At 53.6% G+C, this 21,519-nt stretch overlaps 2 protein-coding genes across 7 annotated transcripts; both read right to left on the reverse strand.

Annotated features, from left to right (window-relative positions):
- Positions 1-139: 139 nt before the first annotated feature.
- CALHM2 (calcium homeostasis modulator family member 2) lies at positions 140-6,304 on the reverse strand. Of its 6 annotated transcripts, none has more exons than XM_054436525.2 (3): positions 5,509-6,304; positions 2,742-3,454; positions 140-921 (listed from the first exon to the last, which is right to left on the reverse strand). In XM_054436525.2, the coding sequence occupies exons 2-3, from the start codon at positions 3,294-3,296 to the stop codon at positions 505-507; spliced, it is 972 nt and encodes a 323-aa protein (XP_054292500.1). In that variant the 5' UTR covers positions 3,297-3,454; positions 5,509-6,304; the 3' UTR covers positions 140-504. The 6 variants fall into 6 exon arrangements, with proteins under 6 accessions (XP_054292500.1, XP_063526292.1, XP_063526294.1 ...); XM_063670222.1 differs by having other exon boundaries at positions 140-999; positions 5,509-6,128; XM_063670224.1 differs by having other exon boundaries at positions 140-999; positions 2,742-3,486; positions 5,509-5,903.
- A 288-nt stretch (positions 6,305-6,592) lies between these two features.
- Positions 6,593-12,222, reverse strand: CALHM1 (calcium homeostasis modulator 1). Its single transcript, XM_054436526.1, has 2 exons — positions 11,524-12,222; positions 6,593-9,090 (listed from the first exon to the last, which is right to left on the reverse strand). The coding sequence occupies exons 1-2, from the start codon at positions 12,073-12,075 to the stop codon at positions 8,605-8,607; spliced, it is 1,038 nt and encodes a 345-aa protein (XP_054292501.1). The 5' UTR covers positions 12,076-12,222; the 3' UTR covers positions 6,593-8,604.
- Between the last annotated feature and the right edge of the window lie 9,297 nt (positions 12,223-21,519).

The raw sequence follows: 21,519 nt of genomic DNA on the forward strand, positions 1-21,519 counted from the left end.
CCCTGCACCCTCCCTGCCACCCCTGTGGGCCATTCTAGTCCTGTCCCCTTCCCTAACACAGGGCACAGGATTTGGGCCTGGCCCTATGACCACCAGCCTGCTGTGGCATGCCCATTCAATCACGCAGACACCAGGCTAGTCCTTTTAGTAAGAAAAACTTTATCAAAAATTTAAATATATAAAATAAGGCCAGAGGCTGCACTGGAGGCCACTTCCCAGTGGTGCACTGCTGCGCTGGGTGTCCCTATGCAGCTAGACACATGTTAACTGCATAGAGTACCATAAAGGAGCCCACTGGTAAGCTTCAGTGTCACCTGGCCCTGCTGGCTGGGGCTTCCATTGTCTACTGGGTCTCTCCACACCCCAGACTGCCTTGTGGTCCTTTCCCCTGGCCAAGAAGATACAGTTTTTTAAAAATCCTCTTCTGATATGGATGTGAGCAAGCAGTGGGGTTCAGTTTGGGACCAAGTAGTGCCATTTACAAAGAGCATGGGAAGCAGCTCCTTAGGAGGCGAGCAGGGCCATCTCCACGTTGTCAGGGGCCGCGCCGTTGCCTGCCAGACCCTGGGCCCACTTGTGCAGGCGGCTGTAGAGTGGGAGGCCCTGGTTCTCACGGTACAGGTAGACGCCGGTGATGGCATTCCACTGTGGCCGTGGCTGTGTGCCTTCCACTGGGAATTTGGCAACCAGTTCCTCATCATCCTTGTTGAGCGCCACAAAGCCAAAGAAGCGGCGCACATTGTTGGCAGCGAGCACCCGAGAGTGCACCTCGGCCGTGCGCTGGAAGAGCTGGTCCTCATTGGCGCGGTACTGCGCCCAGTAGGCCTCCTGGCGGTAGCTGAGTGGTGAGCAGTAATGCTTGAGGCACTTGGTCAGGAACACCAGGATGGCCACCACGCCGATGAGCAGCCACCCAAAGAGCTGGCCAGAGAATGGGCACAGTTCAGGAGGGGCGAGGAACTGCCTGAGCCCTATCCCCCAGAGCGAATGGGCCCTATCCTGCAGAGCAAATGGAAAAGGAGCAAGTTCCGCTTGCGTAAGAGAAGCAGGCCCTTGTGGCTGTGATTCCATTGCTTCCTTACCCCCTTTAACTCACACTCTACTTGCTCTTAGACTTAGCCTGTGTTTTCTGCTGCCACCCCTGCAACCTTAAGAGCACCTCCTTCCCCTGCCATCATCTCAGTCCATCAAAACCCAGCTCAACCTGTCAGGCTCAGCTCAGATGCCACCTCTGGGAAGCCTTCAATGGCCCCTCTGGGAGCACTTGTGCCTTCCCTGAATCTCCCGTGGCCTGGTTCCTCATCACCATCTGCCTTGTTTGGAGGTCACACATGTGCTTGTCTGAAATGCTTGGAGGGCAAGGACAGGTAAGGTCATCCTTGTTTCACCACTTGCTCCTGTACAGAGATCTGGGGGCATTTGATCAGCATCAAATAAGTATCATTTCTTTGTCTACCATCTTCCAGCTCTGGTGCTGTCTCCAGCCTTTTCTCTCTTTACGTTTCTTTTTCTTTTTGTTTGAGATGGAGTCTTGCTCTGTCACCCAGGCTGGAGTACAGTGGTGTGATCTTGGCTCACTGCAACCTCCACCTTCCGGGTTCAAGCAATTCTTCTGCCTCAGCCTCCCAAGTAGCTGAGATTACAGATGCCCGCCACCACGCCTGGCTAATTTTTGTATTTTTAGTAGAGAAAGGGTTTCACCATATTGGCCAGGGTGGTCTCCAACTCCTGACCTCCAGTGATCCACCCGCCTTGGCTTCCCAAAGTGCTGGGATTACAGGTGTGAGCCACTGCGCTCAGTCTCTGTTTACATTTCTTATTTACCCAGAGAAGAAACCTTTTAGAAAACCTGTGCTCCCTTGAGGTCAGGAGTTTGAGACCAGCCTGGCCAACACGGTGAAACCCCATCTCTACTAAAAATACAAAAATTAACTGGGTGTGGTGGCTGCATACCTGTAATCCCAGCTACTCGGGAGGCTGAAGCAGAATTGCTTGAACCCAGGAGGCAGAGGTTGCGGTGAGCCAAGATTGTGCCACTGCACTCCAGCCTGGCAACATGAGTGAGACTCCATCTCAAAAAAAAAAAAAAAAAAAAAAAAGAAAAGAAAACCTGTTCTCCTTCCTGTCTCTCCCTCACCCCCTGCTTCTCTAAGTTAACACTTACAGCTGAGATTTTCCGCTACTTCCCAGTTCTCTTCCCTTGCCCTCTGTCCTTTGACCAACCTCCTCTCCTTCAGAGCCCAGCTAAGGCTCAGGATGGCAACTGCGTCTTCCTGACTCAACACTCCATCCTGACCCAAGGGACTCCCCTTAGGTCAGCAACACTTGAGGCTGACTCAGTGCTTGGCTGGGCCCTTCCTGGGATAGGAATGTGTTCATCCCCAGAGCCAGCCACACTCCACTGTCAAGGGCCCATGCTCAATCTGGCTGAGGTAAGGGGCTTATCTGTGATTGGAATTAAGGCCCAGACCGAGCCAGAAGAATGTTCCTTTAATTTGGTCATGTACAAGTGAGATTTACAGTGAAAAAAAAAAAAAATTGATAAAACTCTCTCTTATTTGTGTCTGGAATTGGCCCTTGCCTCACCATGCACCAGTTAACCAGCCCTGATACCTAACGCTAGTGCTTTCCCACAGACCTCAGCCCCTGAGGACCAACCCCAGTTTTAGCACTAGGCCATACCTGGACCTCCCACCAGCCACCACTAGGGAAGAGGAGCTTCCCTTTGCACAGCTCCTTACCTGGGACTCATACCTGAGCCTGCGGCTGACCTCCTCCCGGAAGTCTGACAGGTTGTCAGGGTTCTCCTTGCAGGGGAACCTGGCCAGGATTTCGGTAGCGTGGACTGATGGGAAGTGCTCTTCCCTGGCCGTGAGTGAGGAAGGGTCCACGAACTCACTGAGAGCACAGACATAAGCCTCACCACGCAGCAGGGAGATGACAGACCAGGTGACGGGGGCCACAGCCGCACGGCCCAGGATGGAGCTTAGAAGGAGGAAGGTGGGGGCGGCGGAGCAGTTCTTGGTCCTCCGGTGCTGGCACTCGGCCACGAGGTTCCAGGTGTGGTTGTTGAGGATGATGCCAATGATGAAGAGCACTAGGGCGGGCACGCCGATGGCCGCCAGCCCGTACAGGTAGTTCCGGGCCGGCGAGCAGGGGCAGTGGAAGGCCACCACAGAGAAGAGCTCCTGGCTGCCCACCGTGCCTAGTGCCACCAGGCCGTTGAAAATCATCACATCCTTGCTCTTGAAGAAAAGTGACAGGAAGCGGAAGTTCTCTGCGATCAGGGCTGCCATGGCGTTAGTCGTGGCGGGGTGGATTGCAGGAGAGGAGGCAAGAGGAGACGGGATTGACGATTGCTGGTGGTACTAGGAAGGGGCACAGGCTGGGAGGCGCTGGACAGCAGGGTGTGGTTGTGCTATTTTATCCCCAGCTGTGGTTGGCCTGGTGTTTCCTGTGGAGCAGATGACCGATAAGTGTTTCCCTCTGAAAACCAGGAGTTGAGGAAGATGCTAGTGTGGACAGGCTGGGGAGAAAGGAAGGAGTGCAGGGCCCAGGAAAGTGACAGTTGCCACTGTTCACTGAGTTCCTCCAGGGCGCATGGCACCCCTCATTTCCCATCCTCACACTCCCACATCGAGCTGTGTGCCCGCCGTGCACTAGGGAAAGTGAAGGCTTCCTGAGGACAAGTGGCTCGCCAGGGTCACAGATGAGAGGCAGACTGAGATTCAAGCTTGGGTGACCTGCCTCAAATGCTTAGGTTCTTTTTGCCACCACGAGCTTCTCCTGGGGTAGGGCTTGGGGGTGGCCCATGGTGCTAATGCATGTGGGGCGCTGACCGGCTTTCCCTTTGGGAGTCCAGGTGGCGCACATTAGCAGAGGGGCCAGGGACTCCTTGGATCCAGGGCATGTCCTTAGGGCCTCAGCCTTGAGGTTGTAAAAACTAGAGTGAGTGTCCGGGTGGATAAGGGACTTGGACAGGATCCTGCCGTGTGGGCTGGGGTGGGCACAGCAAGATGCCAGAATCCCTGGAGTTTGCAAGGACCTTATCTTTTTGGAGACCTCAGGGTCTGATCACACTTCCTGACTGTTCTCTGGGCCTCGGTTTCCTCATCAGTGAAAAGAGGATAAATCATCCTGACCCTTGCTCTTTCCTAGGGATGTTGGAGGGAAAGAAAATAAAAGATGCCTGATTGTGTTCTGTGTGAAACTCTCCATCTCTCCCACCCTGTCTTGTCTTTGGGGTGGGGATGATTCTCCTGCCTGCAAAGATCAGGGAACTGAGACCTGAAGAGGATAAAGTACCTTGCTGAGGCCAAAGAAATATAAAGGTGCCACAGCAGGACCTCTAACCACAACCTAAGGAGACTTGGGAAGTGGACAAGGGTGATTCTGCACTAAGTGAACCCTCTTTTTTTCTGTCTCCTACTGATCTTGCCGTGTCCATCCACGAGTGTCCCGAAGAACCTCCTCTTCTGCAGCCGTGACTCCTCTCCTATCCAGCAGCCTCCCAGCAGCCCTGCTCCACCCCGCCTGCCAGCAACAGGAAGCCCTGGTGAGACCAAAGGCTCAGCGGTGCCACCAGCTCATCCGGAGATTATTCTGCCTTGGTCTGGGCTGCAGCGATGCTGGCAACCTGCCGGGAAGTGGCCATGGCCTCGGGCAACAGCGAAGTTTAGCCCAACTCCCTTCCCAGCCTCCACCCACACAAGCCTGAGAGACAGGCCAGGGTGTGGCCCCATGTCCTCCCCATCTGGAGGGTGAAAAACAAAACTCCCCAGGCCAGAGGAAGCCAGGGAGTGGAGGGATGGGGTGAGCGCCAGACACAGAGGGACCTGGCCCTGTTCCCTTCCATGCTTCATGGAGGGATCACCCCTTCTAGATCACCCCTTCAGTCCCTGCCAAGGAAGGCTGCCAGAAGGGCTCAGGCAGAGCCATGTGGCCATGTGGACTCCAAGAAAAGGAGAAGCTGGAAGAGGAGGACCAGGAGGAACAACAGGAGGAGGAGTAGGAGGAGGAGGAGGAGGAGTCTGATTCTTCCCCCACTTCACAGCCTGGAGCTTCCAGCCTAACTTCCTGGGAAAGGCAGTTTGCATCACTGCTGGGGATGAATGGGTTAAAGTCAGCCCCCTCTGCCCCATCCTTTTCCCTTCTTGGCTTCTAGGCTCCTAATTAGCTCCCTGTGGAGGCCCTGGGTTCATAAACTAGCTCAAAGTGGGGTACAAGACACCTGCACAGGGTGGGTGGTGAGCAGAGGATGGGCCAGGCCGTCTTCTGAGACCACTGCCCCCAGGCCAAGGATGGGTCACATCCAGACCCCCAGTGGGACCTCCTCCAACATCGCTGACGACAGGAGACTGGCGGCTCGGGGAGGGGCGGGACTGCTCCCTGTTCAGCCGGGTGGAGGGAACCTCAGCTAGGGGCCTCTCTCCCCTCTGGGCAGCGTGGGACCGGCCCCACCATGCTCCGCTGACACCTGGCACACCCCAGGGAGGGCCCCTTCCTTACCTGGGGCCAGCTGTGGGCACTTGTGGCCATGGCCTCCTCGGGGCCGGACTCTCCAAGTGGCCTCCAGGAGGGCGGTGCAGGGCAGCGGCAGCCTCCGCCGTTCCCTCCCGCTTTTCTTATGCACGGGGGCCTGGGGCTGGTGGCGGCTTCAGACTAATCTAACTCCAGAAAAGAGAGAAGAAAACAGTGGGATGGAGTCTGCGCGCCAGTGAGTGGAAAAACAGCCTCCCCGGCGCCACCAGGCAGAGGAGGGCGGGTCCCGAGGGCGGCGCGAGAGGAGAGGAGCCGAGAGGAAGTTGAGGTGCCTGTTCTGCAGCTGCTGCGCGTCCCACCGACCCGCTGCTCGCCGTCCCTGGGCCGTACTGGCCCTCCGCCCTCGGCCCAGACCCGGACCCGGCCGTGCTCCACACCAATGGGACCAGTCGGGAGGGCCACGTGGGGGTGTGGAGGCATTGGGGAGATCTGACCTAGACCTGCCCCCTATGACAGTTTCAAGAGCACCCCACTACTTGACCCCCGCTGGGCAGAAGCTACCGAAGGAGACCCCGCGAGGGTCAGGGGAGGGTGTCGTCAGACCCGCGCTGAGCCCTGCAGGATGCTCAGGGCCAGGGCCCCACCCTCTTCTGGCCCTTCTCCCTCAGAGTTGTCCATTGACTGGACAAACCATCCCCAATGCTGGCTCTTTGACCCATAGTCAGCTAACTCCCCGGCACCTGCTTCGGATCCCTGGAGGGCTGAGGATTGAATTCAGGAGCCTAGGGATTCTCCGGAGCCTGCAGGCAGAGCTCCGACTGGTGGGTGAAAGTTACAAGGAGGCAGGTTTCTGAAGGAAGCCCTGCGTAATAATCAGAGCTGCCCAGCCTGTATCTAAAAGTGGTCAAGATGCAGGCTGAAGCGTCACGGGTAAGGAATGCTGCAGAGGAGAGTCTACGGACAGGCTAGATGACCCTTAGCATGGAGGGAGAGGACCCCTCACACCTGTCAGCTCTGCAGTGCTCGTGGTTCCGTCATGGTGGAGCTGCCGAGTGACCCGCTGGCCTCCCTAAGCTGGGCTTGACCATATGTAGGAAGGAAAGAAAAGGTACCAAGTTTGCTTGTTTGTTTATTTGTTTGTTTCAGATCCCAGCATGTGCTAAACACAGTCCCAGATCCTTCCCTAAAAGTTATCTTCCTCTATCCTCGCCACAATCCTGAAAATCAAGTCTTTTTAAAAAAATAATGTTTTCATTTTAAAAAAATTATAAATCTTCTTTTTCTTCTTCTTCTTCTTCTTATTACTTTATAGAGACAGAGTCTTGCTATGTTGCCCAGGCTGGTCTCCAACTCCCAGGCTCGAGTGATCCTCCCTCCTTGGCCTCCCATGGGCTGGGATTACAGGCATGAGCCACTGTGCCTGGCCAACCAGGTCTTCTAATATCCATTTTATAGACAGACACACTGAGGCTTAGAGTGGCTGGGTGACTTACCACAAGTCCTGTAGTGCTGGTATTTGAACTCAGGTGTGCCTGACCCAAAGCTTTGCTCTCCTTCACATTTGTACCTCCTGATACCTCCGGGCCTTCTCTTCCCACTGGAAGTGCTGCCGCCCACCAACATACACCTTGTTTTTTGCTCATCCTAATCCTCCCTGACTTCAGGGCCCACACCAACTCCTACCTCCTGGAAGAGCCCTCCCAGCCCACCTTGGCCCACAAAGATCTGAGCAACTCCTCCCAAATAATTAAGAGGAAGGAAACTGGACCCTAGAAGTGGGAATAGAGGGAAGGATGGACAAAAAAGGATGGAATCATGCCAAGATCAAAATGAATTCTTAGATGCTTGGGACTTATGTCTCAGAGCTGAAGGCGGTGCTGAGAAACCTATCTGTACCTCTGTTTCCTCTTCAACAAGATGGAAGCTCGAGTGTTTGTGTTGCTGTCTCATCCCTGCCCAGGAGGAAGGAAGTCCTTAGGTTCAGAGATCAACAAATACATTAGCCACCCTGTGCTGGGTGCCTACTATGTGCCAAGTGCTTTTACACACAGCAACCCCATGATGGCGGGCAGGGGGGGCCTCATCCTCATTGTATAGATGAAGAAACGAAGGCACAGGCAGTGATGCAGCTGGCCCAGGGACAGGGTTTGTGAGTGGTAGAGACACCATTTGACCCAGTTCTGTCTCACTTTGGAATCTGAGCTGCTTTCCCTTTACACTGCTCTCCTCCACCCTCATCCCACCTGGGCTAGAGCCTCGGAGCTCCTCTTAGCCTCTTAGAACTCCATCCCCAAGAGGTGGGGTCTTTGAGAAAAATGGAGAGACTTCAGCTTCTGTGTCTAACTTCTCAAGCCTTGGGGATGGTCTGATTTCCCCCGGATACCTGGATGTGACAGGGGTATTAAGGTGGTTTTCAAAGACCCCTCTACAGGAGGACTTTTGTGCTTGGTTGGTGCTAAATAAACACGCAGTCCACCTGGACAATTGTCACGTGACCCCCATGGTGACCACACACTGTGGTCTCTTCCATGTGAACCTAGCTTCTGACATCTTGTCTCATCGCCTGTCACCCCAGGTGTGTCACACCAGGTAGGCTGTGTGTCATGTCCTTATGGACCTGCCCCGGCCCACCCAGTCTCACCTAGGACATGCTTACCCAAATCAGAGGGCTCCCACTTCATGAGACGCCTGGATGATTCCCACTCCCTGAGCCCTGAGCATAAAGGAAGAAAGGTACTGAAAAGCCACAGACGAGAGTGGACCCTAGGGCAGGGATGTCTGTTGAACCTGGGAGGAGATGGCAAACATCAGCCTTGGAAGGGCTGGGCAGAGGGGAGCCATCGGTCCCTGTACCTGCCATGACAGTTCTGACCCCTTTAGACTAATACTGCTCATGGGCCCACTGCCCTAGGGCCATCCAGGGCAGTGTCACACCTGAAGGCATCAGATCCCCTTCCAGCTCCAAATTTCCTGCCTCCAATGGGCAGGCGAGTGCTAGGAAGTGTGGATCTGCCTAGGGGAGTACTGCCCAGCACTGAAACCCTTCCTTTTTCCACCTGGTTTTGGGGGTTGGAGGGGCTGTGGGCTCAGATCCCCATTCCTGCCTCTTCAGCTGGCCACGCCTCACACTTTGCTGAAGTAGGTGGCCACCTCCTTACGCGGAGGCCGGGGTCCACCCCCAGCCCAGCCGTTGCCCATCAGCGGCGGCTCCTCCTGGCCCAGCCGCAGAGGTGGTTTGCATTTGTGCCAGCTTGTGAGCAGCCTGTTCATGGTGCCTTGATCCGTGATGCCACGCAGCTTCTCCCTTTCCTCCTCTGCACCATCGGGGGTCGTGGGGGCAGCTTCGGAAGCAGGTGCCGTGGCCAGTGTCCCGTGGGTGTGACCCAGCTCCAGGTCATGGTTCATGGCCTCGAAGAACTGCTGGATGCAGACCTTGGCGAAGGCCTTGGCGTGCTCTGTGCACGTCTCGTCGAAGAGCTTGCGCTCGATGTCGATATAGTGGGACCAGTATTTGCTCTTGAGGAAGGCGGCCTGTGTGAAGCAGGGCCGCACAGAGCGCACCACGAATGCCAGCAGTGTGGTCAGCAGCACGAACGACCAGCCCAGCGCCTGTGGGGAGAAGAGAGAGAGTCACGGGGCACTGTCCTTGGGCCTCCGAGCCTGTTCAGACTCCCAAAGCACTCTTTACGCCAGTGCCTCTAGGGCAAAGAGCACAAATTGGGCAAGTGAGCCTGCCTCTTGGCCTCCATTTCCTCGTCTGTAAAATGGGCATAGAAATTGAAATAATGGAGATAGGTGCACCTCATGGAAAGAAGATCACGTGGGTAAAGCACCCACCATGCTGGCAGGGCACCCAGGGCCCAGGAGTTAAGTGGGCAGACCCTGGAGTTAGGCTGCTTGGGTTTGAATGCTGTCTCCACTACTTACTAGTTGACCAGAAGTAAAGCACTCAACTTCTCTGTGCCTCAGTTTCCACACCTATAAAGCAGCTGTTGGTAGCACCTATCTCAGAGTGTTGTTGTGAGGACTGAATGTGATAAGCTTAGCGCAGTGCCTGGTACCCAGTGCTCAGTGACTATTAACCATTACTGTTGTGCCAATAGGCCCTCACTTACTTACTGTGCCTCTTCTTTCAGGAAGCCTTCCTTGATCTCCCCAGGCCATAGTGGCCCATTTTCCTCTGAGTCTTGAACCTCTCCTTTGGCTCCTGGTATTGTCACCAGTGCCGTGCCAAGTGAGTACCTCCTCTGTGTCGGTTCTGAGCTGGGCCTTCAGGGGTCATGGAGGCGAATCAGGCAAGAACTCAAACTCTGCGCTGAAGAGCACCCTGCGCTTGGTTCCAGCTCTGCTCTGTCAGCTCGCTGCAGGGCATGGGGCAGGATGCTGCCCTGGCCCATGCTTCAGCGTTAGGCCCCAGCCGCACAGAGAAGCACTTGGGCAGATCAGGACTGGGGCTGAGGGCAAGCCCAGATGCCTATAGGGCCAGGCAGGTCGTGACAGAGCACACGGGGTGGGGAGCCACTGAGTATGTGCACAGGCTGGGGGCAGCCCAGGCTGTTCCAGGAGTACATGCGGGCCCAGTGGAGCTGGATCTTCTGGATTTTCCAACTTGGAAATCACAAAAAAAATGATTTTTATGTGAAAAATTCCGATTTTTATTTTAATTTTATTTGCTGTTTTGTTTTGAGACAGGTCTTGCTCTGTTACCTAAGCCGGAGTGCAGTGGCACAATTACAGTTCACTGCAGCCTTGACCTCCCACTTCAGCTTCCTGCGTAGCTGGGACTACAGGCGTGTGCCACCAAGCCTGGCTAATTTTTTTCTTTCTTTTTTTTTGGAGACAGGGTCTCACTATATTCCCCAGGCTGGTCTTGAACTCCTGGGCTCTAGCAATCTTCTTGCCTTGGCCTCTCAAAGTGCTGGGATTACAGACATGAGCCACATCGTACCCGGCCCATTCTGGTTTTTAGAAGATGCCAACAAATTCTAAAGTTGAATCTAGAATTCAGTCTCTGAAGGCCAAATCAAACGTGTATAGGCCAGGCAGCCTGTGGCCTTTGCGGCCCACTCAGCTTATGATGTGGTGGCTTAAAGTTCAGGTGGAATGGCAGCTGCCAAGGCCCTGAGGCCGGGGACGATGGGATGAGTGCCCACAGGAGAGGAGGCACAGGTTAGGGAGGAGAGGGAAGTAGAGTTCAGTCAGGATGCTCAGAGCGTGACATTCACCAGGGCCATCTGGGTGGTGATAGGGGCCTCCCAGGAGAGAGGCCCCTGCTAAAGTGGGAAGCCAGGGGTGTCTGGACTTGCCAGGGCAGAGTTTCTCCAGCCCTTGCAGGGCAGGCTGGCCCCAGCCCCTCACCCTGACAGCACCTGGTCTGCCAGCTGTGAGGGCGGGCTGTCTGGGTGGTCCTCCCCACAGGGTACTGACTGGGCTGGAGGAAGCCCGAGAGGCTTGGATGGGTGAGCGTGGAGGGGCAGAGGATGCGGGAGTAGGGCTGGGGAGGACCCTCACTCTGGCTGACCCGTCAATGGGCTCTCCAACCTGCCTTTCTGTCACATCCCAACAGGGCCTCTCTTTCACCCATGCACCCCCTTCCAGGACACCCTGGTCCTCAGCTCCCACTCCCCAGCAGAGAAGCACCAGATGGGGGCATTTGCCAGGGAAATGTACCCAAATGGCTTAGCCACCCACTGGCCTCACCACTGCCGAGGCCCGGAAGAGGGAAAGCATGCAAATTCCTCCAGCTTCCAAGCTCAGAGATCAGGATAGGGATGCAGGTCCACTCTGGGGACCTCAGGACAGGGGTCAGGCCCACTCACCAGAAGCCTCTGGACAGAGGGAGCCAAAGCACGTTTTCCGGATGGCCCTGGGCTGAGGGCAGACGTGTGGCTCTGCCTTCAGCCTCAGTTGGGGAGATGCTCCCCACACCTCGGAGCTCCACCTGAGCAGAGGCCCCATTTTGAGAGGTAGGGGGACAGGGCCCTCCCAGAGGGACCTTGATCTGCCAGGGAGACCCAGCGTGAGGCCATGCAGCCCCCTCACCTGGGAGATGCAGCGGAGGTAGCGCACGGCCACCTCTCGGGCCAGCAGCCAGTCGCCATCGTAGATCTCAGGGCAGGGCACCCGGGCCAGCAGGCGGGCAAGCTCGGGAGCAGGAAGGCCGGGTGCCAGGCTGCCGTTGCCCAGTGCGCTCACAGGCACGGCAGTGCAGAAGGCACAGAGGAAGCATTTGCCGTCGAGTAGTGTGACGGCCACCCAGACGACGGGCGCGATGAGGGCGCGCTGGGCCATGGAGCAGAACATGTAGCGCAACACAGCGGGGTCCTTGGCCCGGCGGCCCGGCGGCCGCTTCCACTCTTCGGCCAGCATGGACACGTTGTTGTTCACGACCAGGCCAAGCAGAAAGAGCACCAGGGGTGGCGCCAACAGGATGCCCGCACTGTAGGCTGCATTGTAGCCCGGCAGGCAGGGGCAGTTGAAGTCGAAGGCCGAGTACATCTGGGCACTGGCCAGGGCCATGATGCCACAGATGCCGTTCATGAAGGACTCCTGGTTGGACTGCAGGAACTGGAAGATCATCCGGAACTTGTCCATCGTGCCCCCTGCGGGGCCTGGCCTTCTCTTCCCAACTCACTGCTGCCTCCAAGAGGGCCCCTGCTGCCCACCCTGCCCAGTGGGTGCCCACCTCATGACTCGGGCTCTCCTGGCTGGGACCAGCAGAGCTCAGAGGCTGAGGTCACTGTCGCTTTGAGGAATCTTTAGTCAGGTGCTGGCTGAGAGGGTGCAGATTGACCAATCCTGTGGGTTCAGCCAGGGCTGTGCCCCTCCCTCCTGGGCTTCTCTCTCTCTGCAGCCGCCTCCACCTCCAGCGCTAGCACCTGCTAGAGACCAGCTTTCTGTGGGTGTGGGAGGGAGGGAGGGAGAGGCGGGAGAGAAGGCTCAGACACAGGCTGGGAAGACACTGTCTCCAGCAGGGCTGGAGTTTGGAGAGTCCAGGGCTGCTGCAGGGGCCTGAGGTCCTGGACCTTGTCTTCTGGGCTCCTAGGAAGCTCATCGCCCTCCTTTTGCCCTTCTCACTGGGGGTCTCCTCCATGCTGTATCAGAATCCTAGAGGGCTCCTCCATCAGTTCCCCAATGACAGTGTTGTGCTGCGGTGGTGGTGGCTGCAGTGAGGGTGCTGCTGGTGGTTGTGGGGATACTGGCCACAGAGGGGATGGCAGTGGTGGTGGTGGGGATGGTGCTAATGTGGACATGGCTTAGAAAGAAACATCCTGGATTTGCTGGCAGAGGACTTGAATTTGACAAGTTGCCTGGGCAGGGGCTGTGGCCTGTGAGTGTGCTGTAGGGGTCCTTGTGTCAGCCTGCCTGTGTCTCTGTGGGTGTGCCTGTGTGTTTGTGGGCTGTGGACGGCAAACCCTTTCCTGGCTCCACCTCCGACCTCTACTTCCCCAATCAAAAAATAAAGGGGTCTGCATGCTGACAGCAACGGGGTGAAAAAATTAAATGGGTGGGGTGATGGGGTTTCATGCCTGGAGTCTGGGCCTCCAGAGTGCCTGCAGAAACCTGGCCAGCCCTCCTCCACTGACACATCAAAGAGGAGGAGCTGAGCGTGCTCACTCTGATGCCCAGGGCTCTCCCTGACCTCCCACGGCAGGTCAGATCCAGCTCCAGCTGGGCGGCTCCTGTCTGGGGAAAGGGGTGGGGTCTGGGGCTGAGACAGAGCCTGGCCAGGACATCTCCATGGGGCCCACAGATCTGTGCCTCCCCATGTGTGTGCCCACACGTGAGCTCACTGTGCCTTTGGGCCTCTGCATCTGTGTATCTGTGTGTGTGTGCGACCATGTTAGTGGTCTTTGTGTCTGAGGGTCTCTGTATCGCTGACCAGAACCAGCATTGACCCAGGCTTGCCCTGGGTGGAGCACTATGGCAGGCACTTACATGCATTGCCTGTGTAACCTTTGTACGATCCTATGGGACAGGTACTACCACCCCCATTTTACAGAGGTGGGGACTGAGGCTTGGAGAGGTTAAGTTATCAGCTGAGAGTTACCCAGCTTGTAGGTGGAGGAGTGGGACTGGAACCCAGGCTAGCCCTCTCGTGGGGGTGGGAGTGGGGGGTGGAGGAGGGATTAGGAAATGTTTTTTGGCCTTTCTCTTCTGGGCGAATCAGGCTCCTGTTCTGCTGGTCTGGGTGGAGATGCTGGAATGTCACCAATAGGATACAGTGGGGAAGGATGTTGCTTCCCTTGCTATCAGGCTGGGCTTGGGGCATTTGGAGCCCCCAGGCTGGTAGCCTCTGGAAGACCCTTGCAGAGGCTCCCCAGGGAACACCATAGGTGGATGGCAGGATGAGGGAGGTCCAGTGATGGAGGTGACCTACCCTGCACGTCTCCTGCAGTGTTTGTGTGCATGGCCAACAGCAGGCAGCAGGTGTGAGCTGATGCCAGAGCTGGGGTGGGCTTGGGGTGGTCCAGGAAACCAGGAGGGGTGGTTTCAGGGGGCCACCTGGAATTCTGTCTTGTATATTGCACACAGCTCCCTGTTTGTAGACAGCGTGCCTTTCTAGTAGTGCCCATGCTGCCTGCTCTAACCACATATACACATTCTGCAAATTCTAAGCACAGTGTTATTTTTAAAATACTTGAGGCTGGGTACAGTGGCTCACACCTGTAATCTCAGCACTTTTGGGAGGCCAAGGTGGGAGGATCACTTGAACCCAGGAGTTTGAGGCTGTGGTGAGCCATGATCACAACACTGCATTCCAGTCTGGATGACAGAGCAAGACCCTGTCTCTAAATAATAATAACAACAATAATAATAATAATAATAATAATAAAATACTCAATATAAGACAGTTTGATTAGATTCTCAATCAATCATTCTCATTATTATAAGAATTTTGGTTGCAGAGTGGGCACTGTGGCTCACGGCTGTAATCCCAACACTTTGGGAGGCCAAGGAGGGAGGATTGCTTGAGCCCAGGAGTTTAAGACCAGCCTGGGCAACATAGAGAGACCCAGTCTCTATGCCCGAAAAAAAAAAATGTGTTACAGTTGTCAATGAGAGTGAAGAGTGAAGATTAATTCTTTTTTTTGAGACGGGGTCTCACTCTGTCACCCAGCCTGCTGTGCAGTGGCAAGATCTCAGCTCACTATAACCTCTACCTCCCAGACTCAAGCCATCCTCCCACTTCAGGCTCCCGAGCAGCTGGGACTATAGGTGTGCATCACCATGCCCGGCTAATTTTTGTATTTTTTCCTTGTCTCAAAAAAAAAATTATCACCTACTTGGGGTAAGTTTTTTTGTGGGTGGTGTTTATCCAACATTTGAAGAAATCATCATTAAAGAGCCTTCACGAGGGCGGGTGCGGTGGCTCACACCCGTAATCCCAGCACTTTGGGAGGCTGAGGTGGGCAGAGCACAAGGTCAGGAGATCAAGACCATCCTGGCTAACACAGTGAAACCCCGTCTCTACTAAAAATACAAAAACTTAGCTGGGCATGGTGGCGCACGCTTGTAGTCCTAGCTACTCGGGAGTCTGAGGCAGGAGTATCTCTTGAACCCAGGAGGCAGAGGTTGCAGTGAGCTGAGATTGTGCCATTGCACTCCAGCCTGGGTGACAGAGTGAGACTCCTATATCTCAAAAAAAAAAAAAAAGACCTGATGAGTTGGGAGTGGTGGCTCATGTCTGAAATCCTAGCACATTGGGACACCGAGATGGGCGGATCACTTGAGATCAGGAGTTCCAGACCAGCCTGGCCAACATGGTGAAATCCCGTCTCTACTAAAAATACAAAAATGGCTAGGTGCGGTGGCTCATACCTGTAATCCCAACACTTTGGGAGGCCGAAGCGGGAGGATCACCTGAGGTCAGGAGTTCGAGACCAGCCTGGCCAACATGATGAAACCCCATCTCTACTAAAAATACAAAAATTAGCTGGGTGTGGTGGCGGGCACCTGTAGTCCCAGCTACTTGGGAGGCTGAAGCAGGAGAATCACTTGAACCCAGGAGATGGAGGTTGCAGTGAGCCAAGATCATACCACTGCACTCCAGCGTGGGTGACAGAGCAAGACTCTGTCTCAGAAATATAAATAAATAAATAAATAAATAAATAAAATAAAGAGCCTCAAATAGGAATTGCCTGTGGTCTTTTCATGCAAAAAAAAACACCTGATATTAAAAAGCACTCACGAAAGCAAGCTCATTTCTCATTTTGAGAAGTTTAGGAGGCTTCATTTGGATGTTTTACACAAATCTTTCCTAATACCTTATATTTCATTTTTTCCTATCATAATTATATAAGATAAAGAAATAGTAATCTTTTTGTTTTTTTCACCAGGCATCCTATGGATGTCTCCTAGTTCTCTCCCTGTGGCCCAGTGTTGTATATCAGTGCCATCATGGATACACCTGCTGTGGGTGGTGATTAGGCCATGAGGGTGGAACCCTTGTGAATGGGATTGGTGCCCTTATAGAAGGGACCCTGGACCCTGGACCTCCACTCCGCAAGGATACAGTGAGAAGGCAGAACCCAGCCTCAGGTACACTCATCTCAGACTTCCAGCCTCCTGAACTGTGAGAAATAAATGTTTGTTGTCTGTGGTATGTTTTGTTACTGTGGCCCAAGCTGTTGGACACAGGGACACCCCTGGGCTCCTGGGTACCACCCTTCCCTCACGCTGCTGCTCTCCTGGAACACGGTTGTGCCTCACTGCCCATCCAAAGCCACATCTGGGCCCCACCTGCTTGCTCCTTGTTTCTTCCACTCAATGGTCAAGTTTTTCTCTTACCGAGAAGCTGGCCGGGTGCGGTGGCTCACCCTGTAATCCCAGCACTTTGGTGCGGTGGCTCACCCTGTAATCCCAGCACTTTGGGAGGCTGAAACGGGCAGATCATTTGAGGTCAGGAGTTCGAGACCAGCCTGACCAACATGGTGGAACCCCATCTCTACTAAAAATACAAAAAAGAAAAAAAAAATTAGCCAGGTGTGGTGGTGTGTACCTCTAATTCCAGCTACTCAGGAGGCTGAGGCAGGAGAATCGCTTGAACCCAGGAAGCGGAGGTTGCACTGAGCGGAGATCACGCCACTGCACTCCAGCCTGGGGGACAGAGCGAGACTCCCTCTCAACAACAAAAAAAAGCCATGTCACAGAGCTAAGAGCAACCCAACTAGTGATCTGGGTTCAAGTCTCAGCTCGGCCACACACTAGCCAGGGACCTTGGGCAAGTCACCTAACCTCTGGGCGCTGCAGCGTTCTCATCCGTGAAATGGGGAGAATGATAGCGCCTGCCTCCCAGGTGATTGTGAGGATTCAATCAGCTGTGCAGGTCAAGAGTTTCGCAGTGCGCCAGGCACACACGGAGTGGTCGTGAACCATCCTTACAACACTGTAATGATAATAGTGATCATCTCCGCACCTGAGCTTCAGTAGTGCATTTTCAAAATCTGTATTAGTTTTCTATTACTGCTGTAACAAATGTCCACAAATACAGTGGCTTAAAACAACGTGAATTATTTTTCTTGTAGTTCTGAGGTCAGGAGCCTATAACGGATCTTTGCTGGCTAACATCAAGTGGCTGGCAGGCTGTTCCTTTTGGAAGCTCTAGAAAAGAATCCATTTCCTCGTATTCTCTACTGTGTAGAGGACACCCACATTCCCTGGCTTGTGACATCACATTCCTCCAACCTCTGCTTCCCTCATCACAGCTCCTTCTCTGACTGTCATCCTCCTCCTACCTCTCTCTCTCTTTTTTTTTTTTGAGACGGAGTCACTCTGTCGCCCAGGCTGGAGTGCAGTGGTGCGATCTCAGCTCACTGCAACCTCTGACTCCTGGATTCAAGTGATTCTTCTGCCTCAGCCTCCCTAGTAGCTGGGACTACAGGCGTGCATCACCATGCCTGGCTAATTTTTGTATTTTTAGTACAGACAGGGTTTCACCATGCTGGCCAGGCTGGTCTCGAACCCCTGTCCTCAGGTGATCCTCCTCCATCAGCCTCCCAAAGGGCTAGGATTACAGGCGTGAGCCACTGTGCCGGGCCCTACCTCTCTCTTATAAGGACATGCAGGACCCACCTGGCTAATCCAGGATCGTTTCCTCATCTCAAAATCCATAATTTAATCACATCTGCAAAGCCTCTTTTGCCATGGAAGGTAACATATTCACAGGTTCTGGACATTAGGCGGTGGACTCTTGGGGGCCTATGGTTCTGTTTAACTTCAGTAGGGGTCTTCAGTGGTGCATTTATCAGTGCTTAGTGTATTCTCCATCTCTTCCCTATAACTCCCAGGTCACGACTAAATAAATAAAAAGCAGGATGTCATACACATTTTGGAGCATGGTAGCAAACTCAGCCATGGTCACCACTGTGGGATGTACACTCGCCTCCTGCTTCCTGGCCTTGGGGCTGTTGTCCAGGCACCCAGAGGGCACAGCTGGTGAGTGCCCTCTGGTTTGGAGGAGTTAGGGATGTCATGAAAAGCAGCATGCAAAGGAGGCTCCTGGGGACAGCAGGTGCCGTAGTTTTAGGAAAATGCCCAATTTGCGTAGGAGAGTGTGAGCGTGCGGTGCATCCAGAGGTTGGAGCAGTGGAGGAGGCAGGATCCAACAGCAAATGTGGCTGCCAAGGCATCTCAGGTGCTGGTAGGCTGGGTTATCAGAGGTATGAAGTCTACCTAAGAAAGATAAAATGCTATGTTCTCCTTCATCAGCCAAACCCTATGGGGGTGTACGCTGTGGCAAAATGGTAGCACTCACCAAGTCATTCACGTGTTCCCTTATAATTCTCAGACTCTGTGCCAGGGAGGCTGGGGCCTTGTGCCTGAGTCCTGGTGCAGAATCTACCCTCATCCTTTACCATCTTCCCATTCTTCCCTGAGGGTGGCCCTGGACGCCAGGTGTAACAGACACCTCTGTGCCCCACCCACTCCCCTCAGCCCTCACCACTATCTTCTTTTTTTTTTTTGATATGGAGTCTCGCTCTGTCGCTAAGGCTGGAGTGCAGTGGTGTGATCTCAGCTCACTGCAACCTCAGCTTCCTGGGTTCAAGTGATTCTCTTGTCTCAGCCTTTCAAGCATCTGGGACAACAGGTGCCCGCCATCATGCCTGGCTAATTTTTGTATTTTTAGTAGAGATGGGGTTTCACCATGTTGGCCAGGTTGGTCTCGAACTCTTGACCTCAAGGGATCCGCCCACCTCGGCCTCCCAAAGTGCTGAAATTACAGGCTTGAGCCATCACACCCAGCCTTTCACCACTATCTTCTAAAGGTTGCTCACTAAAAACAGCCCAGACTGTCTGTCTGAGGGCTTTTTTTTTTTCTGGCACTGGGTTTACATTTGGCCCAAGGAAACCTGGAGGTGCCCAGCTAGTGCCCCAGCCAGTGACAGCCAGAGATTGGTGGAGACATGCCACCTCCTCATTCCTGGGGAGCGGTTACTCATGTTGTGCTCTCCCCGAGCTCCCCAGTGGGATCATGCTCTGGTTGCCCACGGTGGTAACTGGCTGGCGGCTCCACCCTTGGTTGGCTTTCTTCCCTCTCCAGTATCACTTCTGTTCCTTGCAGGGTTCCCTGGAAGCAACATTCTTGTAAGCTATGTGCACTCATTTCCTTCTCTCAGGACCTGCTTCTGGGAAATACTGTGGGTCTTTAAAAGTTTTATTTGTTTATTTAGAGACAGGTTCTTGCTCCATCTCCCAGACTGGAGTGCAGTGGCACAATCATAGCTCACTGTAACCTTGAACTCCTGGACTCAAAAGATCATTAAGTCTCAACCTCCAAAGTAGCTAGGACTACAGGTGTGCACCACCATGCCCAGCCAGGTTGTTTTTTTTTTTTTTTGTAATCTTTGTAGAGATAGGGTCTTGCTATGTTGCCCAGGCTGGTCTCAACTCCTGGCCTCAATGGATCCTCCCTCGCCTCAGCCCCACAAAGTGCTGGGGTTATAGGCGTGAGCCACTCTACCCAGCCATATCATGTGTCTTGATGGTGGCATCACAAGATGGTGGTGTCAGCTGGGTCCCCAAGCGACTGTGTGGGGCAGATCCCCCTTCTTCAACCTCTCTTCGCTGTTTAACTATATCAGGTTTTGCTTGAGTGAGAAATACATCTTTATTGTGTTACGCTACTGACACAATAAAGATTTTTGTTTTATTTTTACTGCATTTTATTTTATTATTTATTTATTTATTTTTGAGATGGAGTTTCGCTCTCTTGCCCAGGCTGGAATGCAGTGGCACGATCACGGCTCACTGCAACCTCCACCCCCCAGGTTCAAGCGATTCTCCTGCCTCAGCCACCCAGGTAGCTGGGACTATAGGCGTGTACCACCACCCCCAGCTAATTTTTATATTTTTAGTAGAGACGGGATTTCACCATGTTGCCCAGGCTGGTCTCAAACTCATGACCTCAGGTGACCCGCCTGCCTCAGCCTCCCAAAGTGCTGGGATTACAGGCGTGAGCCACCGCGCCCAGCCTAGTGTATTTTATTTTACATTCCTAGCCTAGCCTAATACAATGTTTATGTGTGAGATTTTAAGCAAGACACGCAGAGTCCATTCTAACTCTGAAATACCTCTAATCTATAGATTCTCTCCATCTCCATCCTACTCCAAGCCCCATCAGTTCTTGCCTGCCTTCTGCAATTCACATGGGCCCCTATCAAGACACTCCCAGGCTGTGGCCAGGGGAATCTTTAAAAAGTGAACATCTGACTAAATTACTACTTAATTCCCTCCAACGGTTTAAGTCCAAAATCCTTAACAGGGCCTGTATGACCACGTGAGAGCTGGTACCAGGGTAACTCTCCTCCCAATGCCTCCTCCCCAGCTGACCAATTTGCTTTCAGTTTCTCAAACAGGACAAGCCCCTTCCCATCTCAGGCCTTTGCACAGGTTCTGCACATTCCAGCAATACTTCTCCCCCTATTCTCACCAGAGAAATTCCTGTGAATCCTTAAGGTCTCAGTGTAATGATTGTGTTGGGGCTCAGAGAAACAATACCCTGAAATGAAGGTCTCAGAAGCAAAGGACTCTTTATGACCCTCACCTGTGCCCCTGTCTCTGGCCCGTCATTCTCCTCCAAGGTTAGCCATAGAAACTAGACTCCCTCTTCCCCGGGGTGGGTCATAGAAACCAGAACCCCGTTCTCCCTGAAGCCAGCCTTAAAACCATACAACCTAAAAATATTACTCTAGGCCCAGCGGGTAGTGGTTCACGCCTGTAGTCCCAGCACTTCGGGAGGCTGAGGTGGGTGGATCACCTGACGTCAGGAGTTCAAGGCCAGCCTGGCCAACATGGCGAAACCCCGTCTCTACTAAAAAATACAAAAATTAGCCAGGCGTGGTGGCAGGCACCTGTAATCCCAGCTACTCGAGAGGCTGAGGCAGGAGAATCGCTTGAACTTGGGAGGTGGAGGTTGGTTGCAGTGAGTTGAGATGGCACCACTGCAGTACAGCCTGAGTGACAGAGAGACTCTGTCTCAAGAAAAAAAAAAAAATTACTCTAATCCCCACCCCCAACGTTTCTGTGTGAAAACTGGCCATAAAGAAATGATTTGACCTGCCTTGTTAGATTGCAGGTCACAAGATCCCCTTCTCCCTGTCCCATGGGAGAAAGAAGTGCTGCCCAGAGAGGCCTGGGAGAACCTAAATGGAAGCCTTGCTGGGTTTTCCCCCCAAGTCTGTAACATCAGCTCAGATCTTTTTTATCCAATCGTATTTCTGCGTGGTTGTTTCCATACTCTGTTGAACCTAAGCATAAAAATGAACCATTTCCTCTGTGTCTTTGGGTCTTCATCCTAAAAACTCTGGCATCAAATTAATATGTATGCTTTTCTCCTGTTGATCTGCTTTTTGTCAGTGATTTTCAGTGAACTTTCATTGGGTGAAGGGGACGTTTTCCTTCCCCTACAGTTCCTTCTTTAGAGAGGACTTCCTGAACCTTCTGCCGAGACCAGTCCTGCGGGTTAGAGGCTTTCAGAGCCCCCTGGATGTACTTTCCCTTCCAGCACTGAATACAATCGTAATTACTTTTTGAGGT

Source organism: Pongo pygmaeus, chromosome 8 (genome assembly GCF_028885625.2).
Source record: "Pongo pygmaeus isolate AG05252 chromosome 8, NHGRI_mPonPyg2-v2.0_pri, whole genome shotgun sequence".
In the NCBI taxonomy this organism is placed as follows: domain Eukaryota; kingdom Metazoa; phylum Chordata; class Mammalia; order Primates; family Hominidae; genus Pongo; species Pongo pygmaeus.